The 15,322-nt window shown below is 40.7% G+C and overlaps 1 protein-coding gene across 2 annotated transcripts in view; it reads left to right on the top strand.

The window, feature by feature from the left end:
- PRSS12 (serine protease 12) overlaps positions 1-13,238 on the top strand; it is a 562,235-nt gene extending 548,997 nt beyond the window's left edge. The window contains exons 12-13 of one of the 2 annotated variants that reach the window (XM_069230157.1): positions 2,919-3,199; positions 6,145-13,238. In XM_069230157.1, the coding sequence (XP_069086258.1) occupies positions 2,919-3,199; positions 6,145-6,452 (589 nt within the window). In that variant the 3' untranslated portion in view covers positions 6,453-13,238. The remainder of the gene's footprint in view (positions 1-2,918; positions 3,200-6,144) is intronic. The other variant, XM_069230158.1, reaches the window with a different exon arrangement.
- The last annotated feature ends 2,084 nt before the right edge of the window (positions 13,239-15,322 follow it).

Here is a 15,322-nt window from a genome sequence, read left to right as displayed (position 1 = left end):
CTCACCTAGGCTGTTGCCCAGGGTTTAGGTAAACTTACGACTTTCTTGGAATTAAACCCAGGATTGAATCTAGGGCAGTAGCATCTGCTGCAGTTTCCTGTGAGTAGTAACAAAACATTTTACATATAGAAACATAACAAGGTTATATTTACGTATGTGGGAAAATCACACTGAGTATATTCACACACGCAAAACCTTTTGCTTTGTTTCTCTCCTGGAGAGTTATTTTGGTTCCCTTTCTAAGCCTGCATCAAAATTGGGGGTGTTTCTCCATTGCCAGGCTCAATAGCAACCTATTCATGGCCTTGTCAGGAGTAGATATCCAATTGAATACAAGGTAAAAATTACCATGATTTGCAAATACCCACATATTTTCAAGGGTTCAACACCTTGTGAACATGCCCCCATCATGTAACACATAGAACCATTGTCTGTCAGCAAGTTTACTGAAAAATTCATATGAAAATGGAATTTCATGTTTTGTAACTCATGTTTTGTGACTCACTAACAAGTTTACACCCCTACGCGATGGCATTTGTGCACCTAATAGCCACTTAGGAACACCAATACCTCTATGAGTCACGCTCAATATGTTCAGTGATTGCATTTTACTAGGAAACAATATATAACAGTTCTGATATACTCAGTATGAGAAATAAGGTTATTGGTTGACTGTTGTGTGAGCCCTTGACAAGCAGCAACCGTAATCCTTGTCCAGGTAAGGCACAAGCAACCTGAAATTAACCTGTGTTCAACCCCCAGGTAGCTTGGCACAGAGCAGTCAGGCTTAATTTATAAGCCATGTGTAAAGTAAGTGTAACACACTTCAAACAGTAAAACACCACACAAAAAATCCCACTGAAGGGTAGATCAATAGGGCTAAAACTAATTAGTAAAACTGACCAATATAACACAAATCCCATCTGTAGAACCATAGATATGAATTTTTAGAGAATAAAATGAAAAATAGCTTCTAAAAACATAAAGCGCCAACAGCATCTGTCTGGTCACGCTGGGCTGGGTCATACCCAAAAGTTCAGGACAACCGTGATGGGACGTGGGTTGGATACAGTCCCAGATTAGTCCCACTGAAGTTTTATCTTCTCAAGTTTTGTGGCAAGAGTCCAGTTTGTGTTGGCGAGGGCTGCAGGGAGCAAGGAGCGCATAACAGGCCGTAGTCAGTTTTGCAGTGGCGTTTCTTGGTGGGTGAATGATGCCTGCTGTGCAAAGAGATTGGCTGGCAGCGGCTCATACCGAACTTCGGAGCGAGTGGCACAGTTCCAGTGCAAACAGGCCTGTTTGCTGTCAGAAAGAGCCCAGAAGCATGATTTCAACAGCCTGTGAGCCACACCAAGGGTCCAGGACCTCATAGGTATCACTTGGAGGTCAGAACCTTGCTGCACCTGGGGCCAGGAGCAGGTTGGGGAGCATTTTATGCCCCTGAGGCTCAGATCAGGAGGCCAGCAGACTAGCCCTTTGACTCACTCTGGTGTTCTAGGTTCAAGATGAAGATGCAGGTCTAGTTCCAGTTCTTCTTCCTCGGGCAAGAAGGCAACAGGTCAGCACAGCAGGGCAGCAGTTCCCTTAGATTAGTAGTTCAGCAGAGTGGCAGTCCTTGTAGCAGCACATCAGTCTATCTTCCTGGTAGAGGATCCACAAGTCCAGAAGTGTACTGAAGAGTTGGTGTCTGAGGTCCTTCTTTTATACCCTGGTGCCCTGGTTCTGGAAGGAAGGTGGGAGAAGATTCTAGACAGTGCTTTGAAGTGCATGGAATTTCCTGCCCCCGCCCTGGTTTCAAGATGGCTGAAGTGACAATGCAGGGTCTGTAGGCCATGTGTGTGTGAAGGCGGAGCACATGCTAATCAAGTGTAATGTGTGCAAGTAAATGGCCCATTTAGGCACACCTACCCTCTATTGTGTGGCTGCCTGGGAGGAATTCATAAAGTCTAACTGTCAGCTACATCCAGTCATGTGACCCTTGCCAGACTGTAGGCACAAAAGGGCTAAGGGCAGAAAAACATTCTAAAAGTAGCATTTTTAAAATTGTGATTAAAAAAACAGACTTCACCACTAAATAGAGCTTTTAACCCCAGTTCCAAAGACACCAAACATGAACTGGTTGTCTCTTCCCATTTGGAAATTACACTTATAAATGTAATAAGGCAACACCAATGTTATCCTATGGGGGAGATAGGCCATGTAGTAGTTAAAAGCAATTTGTTTTAGCTACCAGGAAATATAAACTTAAACGTATATGCCCAACCTATTCAAATACACTGCACCCCTGCCCTTGGGGCTATCCAGGGCCTACCTTAGGAGAGTCATATGTATTACAAAAGGAAAGTTTGGACCCGGCAAAGGGTTTATTTTGCCAGGTCAACATGGCAGGTTAAAACTGCACACACAGGTGGCAGTGGCAGGCCTGAGATGTTTAAAGGGTTATTTAAGTGGGTGGCACAATCAGTGCTGCAGACCCACTAGTAGATTTTAATTTACAGGCCCTGGGCACATGTAGTGCTCACTTACTAGGCACGTACAAATAAATTAGGCATGCCATTGCGTATAATCCAGTTCTACCATTCTTGTAGGAGAGAGCACGTGAACTTTAGAACTGTTTAGCAGTGGTAAAGTGCCCAGAGTCCGAAGGTGAACAAAAATAGGTTCAACAAATGGAGAAGGAGAGGCAAAACTAAAAAACATCCAAATTAAAAAAAACACAACTGTGTTTTGACATCAAGAAAACCATGGTGTTTGGCAAACACAGTCCCAGAACACCAAAGCTTGGTGTTTCACTCTATTTGTTTCCATTTGTATGATTCCATATTTTCAGCAAGTTGTCCATGTTGAATGAACGTAGAGTGTGTATTATATTTGGATTACATTGGGTCTCATAAAATGTTCTACTGACATTTGCTCAGGTATGGGAACAATACTCGAAGTTATGCGGTCAGAGTTGGAGACTATCACACACTCGTCCCTGAGGAATACGAAGAGGATATCGGAATTCAGCAGATTGAAATCCACAAGCAATACAGGCCGGAGGGCAGTGACTATGATATTGCCCTGGTCAGACTGCAGGGACCAGAAGAACAGTGTGCTAAATTCAGCTCTCATGTCTTGCCAGCCTGTCTGCCCCTCAAACGAGAGAGGCCGCAGAAAACAGCACCAAACTGTTACATCACTGGCTGGGGTGACACAGGTAAGAGGCTCATCAGATGTTTGGTAGTTCATGATGAAGTTAACACCTGAAATGTAGCTCTAAACACAAATGACAAAATGAGTGACATGTTGCTAACAGCAGAGTAATCAGAAAATGAAAAATTAGAACTTTTCTCACTACCAAAGATAATGTTGAGAGATGTGGATTCGCTGGGGACACATGAGCCCAAAGACATCCAAAAGTACAGAGCTGTGGAACAAACCAACAGAGAACAAGGCACTTAGAACAAAATAAACTGAGAAAGTATGATGTATGAAATGAACCAACAATGTTCATTGTCTCTCCCTGTGATGAGGCAAAGGTTAGTGTAACATCATTGCAAACTGCATACAGGCTTACCAAAAGGCCTAAGCACTCAGGCCCTCATTACAACCCTGGCGGATGGGGGTAAAATGGAGAAAAGTTGGCTGGCTGCACTTTTCCTCATAATATGACATTGGCGGTTTGGCTCAAGCCATACCGCCAATGTACCACACCGTCTGCCACGGTGGTAACGACCACCGGGCTGGAGACTGCAGTCTCCAGCCAGGCGGCTGTCACTAGCCCGCCTGCGGGATTATGACCCCTCTACCGCCATGGTTTTCGTGGCTTCCTTACCACCACGAAAACCATGGCGGGTCTTGAGGTCTTCCCTGCCCCCTCCCCCTCCTTGGTATTTCCCCCACCCCCTTTCCCACTCCAGACCCTCCCCACGACATACACGCACCTTCACGCACCATCTAACACACGCATATACGTTCATATAGGGCTGCTGCTTCTGATCAATCAGATCCCCCGATCTGACTGTTCAGCCTTCTTTCTGACCAACAGCTTCCCCTCTATCTTCCTTTTTTCCACGTTCCTTGAAGGAACAGATTACTTTTGTGGTAATAATTTCTGCAAACTGCATCATCTAGAAGCGTTGCCTTTTCAAAAATCTGAAATCAGTACCGATTAATACTTCACAGAGCCTCATGTTCGATGTTTTTGTATCTGCCAGCACAATCTAGGTCATTCATAATGAATCCCTCATGTACTTTACAATAAATCATTGTTGCCATGCCAAATTCCAGGCATCGAGAGCAACAAACCGGTCAGGGTTTCAAGATACTCAAAATGTATATTAATATGGTTCATTTATATAAATTGTGGCTCTGTTTATCAGATTTTTGCAAGCTATCTAAAATTAAAATGTGTGATTTGTTTTTATATAGTCAGAATCATGTTATACTCATTTATCTCATGAACACCCATGTTTGATAACCTGAAAACCCAACTAGAGTGGGGGCTCCTGAGGTCTGGAGTTGGAAAGCACTGTCAGACATTTGTAGTTCAATCTATACATCTTCCATCAACCTAGCCAACCAAACTTAAAAATTAGAACGCAATACTGCATTTGTTGCATTTCAAAAAGCAATCAAACCTAGAGCAAACATTCCTTCTATGATTTTAATTAAGATCTGTTAACCTCTGGTGTCCCCATGTCAAGTTACTCTGCAGAGTGTGTCTATCTTCAGATGCAGATAGTTAACAAAGGCACAGATTTTGGATTACAGCAACAAAATAAACTGCTAAGTGTGATAGGCTCTCCTTCCCTACAGCAGGTGTCTTGTTTGCTAAACATGAGTCAAGCCACATGTTTGGTGGCCTGGGAGGAAGTAAATAATGTTTGATGATGGAGTGGGCATGAGCAGAGCATTGGAGTCTCACTTATTAAGAGCTGGTCAGTAGCAGTGCTTGCAAGTCTTGCCTATGGGCACTCATTTGCTTCTGTGCCCAGCATGCCTGGCAGGGACCTAACATTACCTCTGCATGGGGGCTTACAATGATAAGTCAGGGCCTCAAACCTGACAACACGGTCTTGATCAGTAGAGACTTGAGAACTGGATGATCAGAATCTCAGTCTTTTTGAGCCATGAGTGACTAGATTCACCAAGGCTCTCATGGACCCTGTCTTCATCAGGCACAGAGTTGCAGAAGATGGAGAGGAGTTGCCAGACCCAGACCCGCCGTCCATTGGTGAGCACACTAAATGGGTGATATGCAGTCAATCCCTACTATGGGTCGGCACCAACTTGGGGAAAATACTAGAGAAGAGGGGGTGCACATTCAAAATAGAGGCTTCCTTCTCACATATTTTGGCTTACAGTCATTGCTACTCCCCTGTGCCAAACTTTAAGGTGGGCACAAGAGGGACATCAGTGGGTCTCTGTTGCCACACCACTATGCACAAGCTGTGCCTCATTTAAGTGTTGGACACAACTTGGATTTACCACCACTAACAAATAGTCAAAGATTTAGTAGTGAAAATGTGCCACTAGGACTAACAGTGAGGAGCAGTATGACTGAGTATGAGTATCTGACTTTTTGGAGAGCTACAGTTGAGTTTCCTTTGAGTTTTGGTCTGTGCCGACAGGGGTTGTAAGTACACTTCTGAATTTGGCACCCATCATGATTGTGTGTGTTTCGTTAGGGAGAAAGATAAACAATGTGGGTTTCCTAACATGTAGGAAACACTTACATTTTTACTGAAGATATCATGTTCCTATCACATTTTAACTCATGAACTGAGTAGCGTGGTCATTCCTGCACACGTAGCAACAACCAGACCTACAGAGAGAGGAGTACCCCCGAAGAGGGAGGTTATAGGCCCACAGTATGAAAATTCGGTTACACTTGTAACTAGTGAAGTTAAAATGTGACTGTTCCATAATGAACATTTGCATAAACTTATCTTCTAACAATACCTTGATTCTGGGATGGAAACCTTTCATAAACTACTTGAGTTGACTAATGGCAGTGGTGGTGACAAGGGGGTTGGGTTTGTGTGTGTGTTTCTTCTTGCAATGGATGCTTTTCAAAAATATTTAATTTATCATGATATTAGAAATGTTAAATACTAATTACACATTCTTAATCTAATGTGTGTTATTTTTTTCTGGAAGGAAGGGCCTATTCTAGGACGTTGCAGGAGGCCGCCATCCCTCTGCTACCCAAGAGGGTATGTACACAGCGATACAAGAGCCGGTTCACAGGAAGGATGCTTTGTGCCGGGAGCTTCCAAGAACAGAAGCATGTAGACAGTTGCCAAGGAGACAGCGGTGGGCCGCTAATGTGCGAACGGCCAGGAGGAAACTGGGTTGTGTATGGTGTAACCTCCTGGGGATATGGTTGCGGAGTGAAAGATTCTCCTGGAGTCTATACTAAAGTGTCTGCCTTTAGGCCATGGATCAAGAGTGTGACCAAACTATGACCTGCTCTGGAAGGAGGATTTCATTAAAGGGACAGCAACAGTGGGTGCTAATGGAGAGACTAGAGTGGCAGCTTTGCAACTTACATTGAGTCTATCAGGAACATATCCTTTTGTTGTGCATATCTGTGTTTTTTCTTTGCTCAGTTAAAGCAGCTTTTACCTCATTAAGTTTAGGGAACACCAATACAAAAACCAAAGCGTATGCAATAAATTAATACATTTTGTTTGCAGATGAAAGCGTACTTGAAAGCAAATGTTTAAAGAAGATCCAGGATTTTATTTCCTGTAGGTGCAATGATTGCTTTTCCAACGATTAACTGCATTGTTTACACCAGACTGCCCAAAAACTGATCAGGGAGTGCCGGTGTTAATTTAAGTGGTAATTACGCATAGCGATCAGGTTCCTTTCAATAGTAAGCAAATAAACATTGATTAATTCAATTAGGCCTTTTCAACTCTGAGACTGTGGTGCAAAGGAAAATCATTGGAAAAGCAAAGGTCAAAGTCTCTCACTTTGTTTTTAATTGCAAGAACATGTTTTATTACCATATTAGCGAGGCCTGCTTCAAATTAGTGGGGGTTTATGTGGAACTATGTGTGGCTGTATTTCTAGATCAGAAACAGTCCAAACTTTCCTTGTTCTTTGTACGTATCTGTGTCACACAAACAGACCTACCTCATCTGCTTGCACATACGCTGCTGTAGCTCTGGTTCTTGTCTGGTCTCCTTATGCACGGGAGGTCTTGGCAGCCATAATTACCATCTGGTCTGTGAAGAGAAGGCAAGATGCACTGCTGAAGAAATGGATCCGGGACAAATCAACATCTGCCAGCATGCAGTGTTGACCTGATATTGACTTATCCTGACCAAGTCCAGCAGCTCGTTACTTGGGAACACTAATTTGCAAAAGTGACAGAGGAAAAAAAGCAAAGAGAATATCCCAACCTTGTGCTTGTTTGTGTCCACACACATGCATACTGCATTTTAATTCCTATTCCTCTGCTCTCCATGTGCCTAAGCAAATGCTGAACTCATCTAAACCTAAGACGTTTCTACAGATTCAAGGCCATTCCAGTGTTGTATTTGTTGACACAATTGGTGCTAATGATTTATTTAACTATGGTGTTTTTATTCTGCATTTGTACAGTTGTCTGTAAATATGCCTTTTGCATCTATGATAGTTGGATAGTTCCTATTTGCATGCTCCAGTCTGTGTTTCAATTAGCTAACCTTTTCCAGGTGTCCTCTTCAACTTTCTTTGGCCCAATATGTTTATTGTTGCAAACAAGACTGCAGAGCGATTTAAGCTCTTGCAGCTTCAGCAGTCTGATGGAAGCTTTATTTTGTAACTTTACAGATGGTTTCCAAATATCTAGGCTGAATTTAGCCCACTATGTGCATTTTTCTTTTTTCCCATGTTGTGAATCGATGAAGTCGTTTGTTCACTAAGCTAGGCCTAAATTTTAAGTTCAACTCTTCTGCAGTAAGCCTAGGATGCAAGTAAAGCTATTTTGCATAAAAAGTTGAAACACAGATAGATAATAGTATTTGTATAATGCTTTATAACCAAATGAATACACATCATGTTGTAAGTATGTATGTCTTGGTGTTTCTGTCTCACAAACCCAGCTGGGGTGCAGCAGAACCTTGTACAGAGCAATAAAGAAACATAGGAATTATATTGGGAGAAGAAAGGGAATGATTATTGACTATGTAGAAACCGAGGGAGCGGCGGGGGGCTCTTTATTGGGCTCTTCCAGAGCACAGTTTGGACAGATAGTAACATACAAACATTCCCAGTTTCTATGCACATTCAGCACCTGTGACAGTATATCAAGTTACATAGGTGAATTTGTTTTTAATTACGTGGAACACCTCTTTGAAGTGTTATGAAATTCCAGCAAAGTGATTTTACTATGCAGATATCTGAAAGAACACCATAAATGAGGAAAGATATGAAAAAAGAGTCACTGTTTAGCCAGAACATTTCTAACTCCTACTAGAAATTGACGTGTTGGCGTAAAACATTCTCATTTGTTGTTACTGTAACTGTGAACGTGAAGTTTCTATGTATCTTAGGTCAATTCACATTACATTTAATGTTGCTTAAATTTATGGCCAAACATCAGGTTTTTCTGGCCTTATGGGGCACATTGTAAACACCCAGTCTGTGAAAAGATAGTAGGCTACTTTGAGGACAGAATATGTGAAGGGAACATCAGCCCCTTAATTAATCAGAGCCACTCTAACAGAGTGTACAGAATTTTCATAATAAATGCATAATTTGTCGTCTGAAGAATTAGAGTTCCTGGGTACTGCAATGTTCTTTGAGACTGTCAGGCCTGACATGTCACTGTAGACTTTCTAGCAAGGCAGTTCATTTAGAAAAGTCACCCTACCATCTCTCTCATAGGCACATACTGATCTCCAGGATGCACCAATGAGCAAACAGAGAAGGTGGCAAGGGAAAGGACTACAACAGTAGAAAGTAATTGAAATTCATGACTTGACACCTATTTAGGGGCTCTGGGCTGAAACGATCAGAGGACATGCCCTCCTACAAAATATGGTTGCCTGGAAAAATCTTTTGAGACCTAAATCCAAGAGTCAGAGAAAGATGAAAGGACAATGGAGGGAAGAGGCACTTCTCCCTGTGTCGGGGAACTGGGTAAACCCTAAAAACATAACCTAATGCAAGCCTATAGTACCTGTGAGGCCAAGCCTCTCCTCACTTATAGACCTGGTCATAGACACAGACCTTAATCTATGGGAAAAACCAATATGCACACCCTCTATATCGGTGGCATTATGAAATTAGATAGCAGAAACTAAGGCGATAACTGAGGATAGATGGAAAGTATAAGCAGGCAAAAGGAGGAAACAGGGATCCAAGGAAACTGGGCTGCTGGCAGAAGGTGAAACTGGAAAATGAAAGCTACGGGAAGGCTCCATTCCTCAAGGAAAACTGCTGGAGAGCATCGAGATAGAGATCTTGTTGCCTGTTATAGTGCAGAAATCACCTGACGGACAGCTACTGGGGCGGGATCTCCCTCCATCAATATGCATGCCATGCATGTGTTGTAATGCACAAAACTTACACTTGAGAATGCTGTGTACGCAGAAGAGTACAGGGATCGAGCAGGAGCTTGGGAACACAGTCATGTTTGATGTGCTGTAGCTGCTCTCTGCCTCACAATAAGGAGCAAGTGTGAATTGCCTCAAGGAGGGTAGAGTCATTCAAACTGCTGACTCTCTCCTTCCACAATGACACAGTCTCCTCAGGCCAAGGCCACAGGCCCAGGTAAGTATTTGTGCATAGGGTGGTGGCTGGAACATTGAAAATGTAATGAGTTTTTCATAGACCTAACTGGAAAACCTTTGACTTTTTAGCACATTTATTTTAAAAATTGTAATGTAAGGCACCTTTGGTGTACGGGGCTATACTGGAGAAATTGGCACCCAATCAACTGTGAATGCTTGGGTACATACTCTACTTGTGTTAGGTATGAACACTGAACATCATGGCTGCCTTTGGTTCCTCAGTCAATCTTGACACAGAGATCAAAAACGGTTCAGCTATTCAGGGAACACTTCTAAAGGGCAGAGTATCTGAATGCTGAAATAATTGTAAGCTCTGAATTCTTTTCCTGCAATGATTATTCTACTGTGTCCTAGCAGCATTTAACATCTTCATCCAACTATAAGGAAAGCTGGTTGAAAATGATAAATATGCATGTACTAAGATATGTTCCCCCAGTTAAGCAACTGCCTGAGGGGTCCTCATTGAATTAGATCTAGAATCCTATAGGGCCAACCTACTAAAGTCAACTTTCTATCTATTCCTGTCTATTTATGGCCCCAGTCTTTACCTGGCTTTGTTTATGTAACAATTGAAATATGTGCTATTTTTGTTTGCAGGTTCTTTATTTTTTAAATATTCCTTATTACCAGGTAGGAATGCTGGATATTGCTAAATGCCCTTGTAGTGCTGGTGAGTTGCCATATTGTTCCAATATGTTGCCAACAGTAATATATACATGACATAGATGTGTCCACTTGCTGGATTTTGTATTTCTGTCACTCAAAGTGTGCAAGTGAACCTCCAGATTTCAGAAGGTTGTGGCTTTGATAACTTTTTATTTACACTCACCAGGTAGTCTTGGCGATGATCATTTACTTAATAGTTTCCCTTCTTCACGTGCCCAGATAATAAACTTGCTTGTCTACAGACCACCAGTTTACTTTCTGCTCAAACCTCAACGGAAACAGTAAGCAATTATGAAACTGCTGGGCAAAAAAGAGTAGGCTTGTGCTCCAAGTAGTAGGCCCTTTTACATCCTTACCAAGTGTGGAAACGATTTCCTGTCCCTTACCACATCAGCTATCTTGTAGGCTCATCAACAATGCCAACCGCACCCAAAAGTCCTTCTGAATAAACCAGCAAAAGTGTGGGTGATGATTGATAAGCCAATAGTGTCTTTATTTTTCAAGTGAACATTAGGCCGGTTTTAATTCCTTGAGGTTCCTAAAGGTTCTCCTCAACATAAAATAACTGTTACAGAAAGTGGGATCCTGATGAATGTTACAATGGGTGTTATTCGAGGTACTTTCTAATTCTTTCAAAACAGAAAAGTATAACATAGTCATAGGTTCAAAGTGCTCAACAAATTTTTCTAGACAGCCATATTTAAGATATGACTTTGGCAAAGGTGCAGGGAGTGATTCAAGAAAACTGGATGGTGTTAAGTGATGCAAAGCACGCACATTTTCATATTCTGATCTTTTCATCACACTAGTAATTCTCAAGACTTTAGGTTGCAGGGCAGCATTTGCAGCTCAGGGTCAAATCCTATGGTCTTAAATCAACCCTACATATCTTCACAAAGGCATTGGAGTTCATAATGCCCTGCTTGCAATGCACAGAGTGCAAATATACCCTCACATAGATCTTTAGCCACCAGAGTCAGCCAAAGAGGAAATGGTCATATATTTTTCCTGTAAACAACTATGAATCTACCTTATACTGTAGGATTTTTATTTATTCTGACCAAGTCTAATGTAGTTCCAACAAAAAAAGTTAGTTATTTGTGGCAGAACTAGAAACTATTTAATTGTGTACATGCTTCTAACCAGAGAAGGTTCAGAATACAAAAATTAGTACCTCTCATTGCTTTGAAGAAGCAAGTGCAAACAGTAATAGTTCTGAGGCTGCTAAGACTAATATTGCCCTCTATACACCCAGTGCCAGAGGTAAGACTTGTGTTGGCTCTATTGCAATAGACAGTCGTTGCTCAATGGACTCAGCAATTGGGGAAAGATGACTGATGTGATCACAGTTTTAGAGAATGGAGTTTACAATATTTAGTAGTGGGCCTATCCTTTATAGCTTGAATCAGTCAGATACACTTGTTATTGGGTGTAGTTAGTCATGTCTGCTATCAAGGGAAAGTCCCCTAAATGATCATACAGTGAGAACCATCTTCCCAGACTAAATGGTTTATTACTCTACATAAATCTGATGGAGGTCAGGGAGATCCACTTACATTCAATATAACATTTCCCGAAATTCAAAACACAAATGCCTTGGTTCTAACTGACAACTATGACCATGCACTATCTAAACAACTTGGAAAACCTTGCAGTGAATCAGAGTAGTTGATGATCTGGCCGTGGGTCATTCCTCAGGCATTATGCTACAGGGTGGGCATCTATAGAGCATGTCATATGAACACAAATGAACTGACACACAGCAGCCTCCTGTGAGTGGAGTCTGGCCTAGAATATGGTGGATTATGTTTCCAATGTGGGAGTTTCTAAAGGTGCATTGTTGCCACTCACAGGAACAAATGTCCTTGGTTTTGTTCAAACCAGTTTTCAAAGAAGGGGGTACTGATGATGCATTTTTAATCTCATTTGATTAGCTGGTTGATTAATGATCTGTACAACCTTTTCATTAGCATAAGGTCCCTTGCACTTTTAATCAGCTTAGTACAATATTTGATAGTGGTCTACATCTCTGGGTTTGACTTAAAATGTTGACAAAGCTCAGGAGGACCATGACACAGGTAGCCTGAATAGACAGTGGACCTGCAGGTGTTTAGCAATCCCATAGCATTCTTCAGTTTTCTTTTGGGAGGAGATAGGGTTCTGTATCCAAATCTTTACACTAATCGTATGATTGGAAATTTCAATTTCATGACCACTGCCACTCCAAGAAGCCCATAGATGCTTTAAAGTGCCAGGTATTATTATACTGGATGCAAATATAAATGATGTTTGTGGAGAGTTTGTTAATGGTATAACTTGAAGGGCATTGACCTGTTGTTATTCTTGGTATATGACATTTTGAATCTTTGTATGGCTAAGCTTGAATTCAGTCTGTAGGTATGTAGAACACATGTTTGTAAAATGAAACCAGACAAGATAATACCAATTTAAAGCAGCAATATTGTCTATATTTGTGGTGGATCAGAAAAGATAAGTAAATCCTCATAAGACATCAACTATCATATTAGTGTACGAGCTGGAAGCATTTAGTAAAAGTCATACACCCACTTTAAGAAACACAATTAGAACTGCTACAATGACATTGTGTGTATAATTCTGCATTATAACATCAATTGTGCAACAGAAGATTCAAGGCCAGCACAGGGACACAAGAAGCAAAGAAATGATAAGGCAGATCATAATTCCATAATTCCATTTAATTGTGATTTTATATTTTCACAAATAAGCATCATGTACATATGTAATAAATGGTTTTCATAATAAAATTATTTGTGACAATTTGCTTTAATGTGTATTACTTGCTGATTTTTGCACACACAAGAAACCTAAACATAAACAACTACCTCAGAAAACCAGATACTCATCCTACAATGGAGACAATCACTGATAAACAAAATGGTAATTTCCATGTCTAAACAACACACATTGCAATATTATCCTAACATGAAGCACTATGACGCATACAACTAGAAGTTCCCATTAAGACAGTTCACAACTTAAAACAGCACGAAGTGTGTGTATTTCATAAAATGTCCCTGTGTGAAGGCATATGTAAGAAAAACCAGCAGAAACGCTGAAATAATATTCAGTGAACAAAAACATAATAACGTAGAATCAAGTAACAGGAAGACTTCATTGCCAGCCCAGTAGAAACACCAAAGAGACAACCTCAATCAAATCAGAAAGTTGTAGCCCCGAGTAATAAGTTACACCCATCAGGACCGGAGTTGAGTCTAAATGTTTCTTTTGAACGTATTCATTTTTACATGTGGAAAGGGTCAGAAGATTTACGACATTGGCTCAGTTGATTTTTTTCATTTTCGAGTATCTGGATTACAGTTTGTTATACTGGATCATTCAGGGTTAACAAGACAAACTGAATATGACAACTTAAACTATTGGGGATATATTTTGCAATCTTTTATAGACTACAGAAAATCTGACACAAAATTGCTTATTGAAATTTGATGACAAAATATGTTTGTGGTTTGTCAAAAAAGGTATGAAACAATTGGGCTGTGATGGGCACAAGCTTTAAATCACATTTATGAAAAAAAAAAAAAAATTCCAAATATTTTTATGTGTATCATCATTATCCGTGATCCTGAAGGAAAAACAATAAGGTAGACAGTAACACACCACTAAATCTCTCATCAAATCTTGTGTTTCTTCAAGCACAATAACATTGGCGTTTTGAGAAGCACGTGTAGACATGTAAATGTTGAAATAACTTCCTGAGCCATTAGTCAGTAGAGATTTGACATCATTAAGCAAGGAGTTGATTTATCAGGCCTAAATTAGGTTAGCAGTTTTATGCTCTTCAGTCAATTAGTTTGCCTGTAGACACAACCCTGATTAGTAGCGTGGAAGCCACACAAGCGTACATATTTGTAACATTCGCTGTCAAGACTGTTTAGGTGTTCTTCCAAGAAGAAAACAGCTGATGCAAAGACGCTTGAAACTTAAGCATGATTGAGAAATTTCAACAAAAATCCATGGGGGCAGAATGATAACAATCAGACAGGTGGTAGAGATGTGAAACTTACTTTAGGATGAAGAATAGAATATTCTGATTATACAGATTTTTTGTGGTAGCTGGGCAGGATGTCACAAAAGAAACATTATGATCTTTTGAAATGCTAGGGGAATTTTCAACAAATCGAATGGAGAATGATGATATGGGAGCAAAATGTCGATTTTCTTTTTTTAGAATTTTTTATGTGCATCACATTGATAGAATGTAATAATGTATATCCGGTTCCACACATTAAGCAGATAATAACCTTTACAGTTGTCTCCTCATTAGTTCTGCCGTAGTCCCACCTGGGGAACCACATCAGGTAAGAAGTAAACTAAATGTTGGTGAAGGTTTGTGGGCAAAATGAATGAAAACAATTATATGCAGTTTTGGATAACTGTGAATAATGATCATGTTTGTGGTCAAACTGTACAAAGAGAGGAAAAGTCACTTTGTGAATATATAATTAGGGTTGATTATTATTTGTCAATATAATCATGAATATTAATAAGTGGCCTAACTCTTCCCAATTTTTCCCCTGACGAAGTGATGCTTAACGCAAAATGTATTGGTAAATTACAAAGAAGTCATGTAGAAACAAACAAGTCACTTTCCTTCAGTAATGCCTTATCTTGTAGGGACACTATCTAGCCACAGAGTCCTCACCCTGGAATATTCCTGAGGATTCAGACTGGCTCCAGAAATTTTCAAGCAGGACCTCTGTGCATGGGTAGGTGGAGTAGTTTGGCGCTGTGTGGGTTTCATCTGTGCTGGAACGAGACATGACCTGTGCATATAAAGGCGACCCCAGCGTGCTCACATTAAATTCTTTTCATGACATTTC

This window comes from Pleurodeles waltl, chromosome 1_1 (assembly GCF_031143425.1).
Source record: "Pleurodeles waltl isolate 20211129_DDA chromosome 1_1, aPleWal1.hap1.20221129, whole genome shotgun sequence".
Classification (NCBI taxonomy): domain Eukaryota; kingdom Metazoa; phylum Chordata; class Amphibia; order Caudata; family Salamandridae; genus Pleurodeles; species Pleurodeles waltl.
This window is presented reverse-complemented; position numbering and strand designations above follow the sequence as displayed.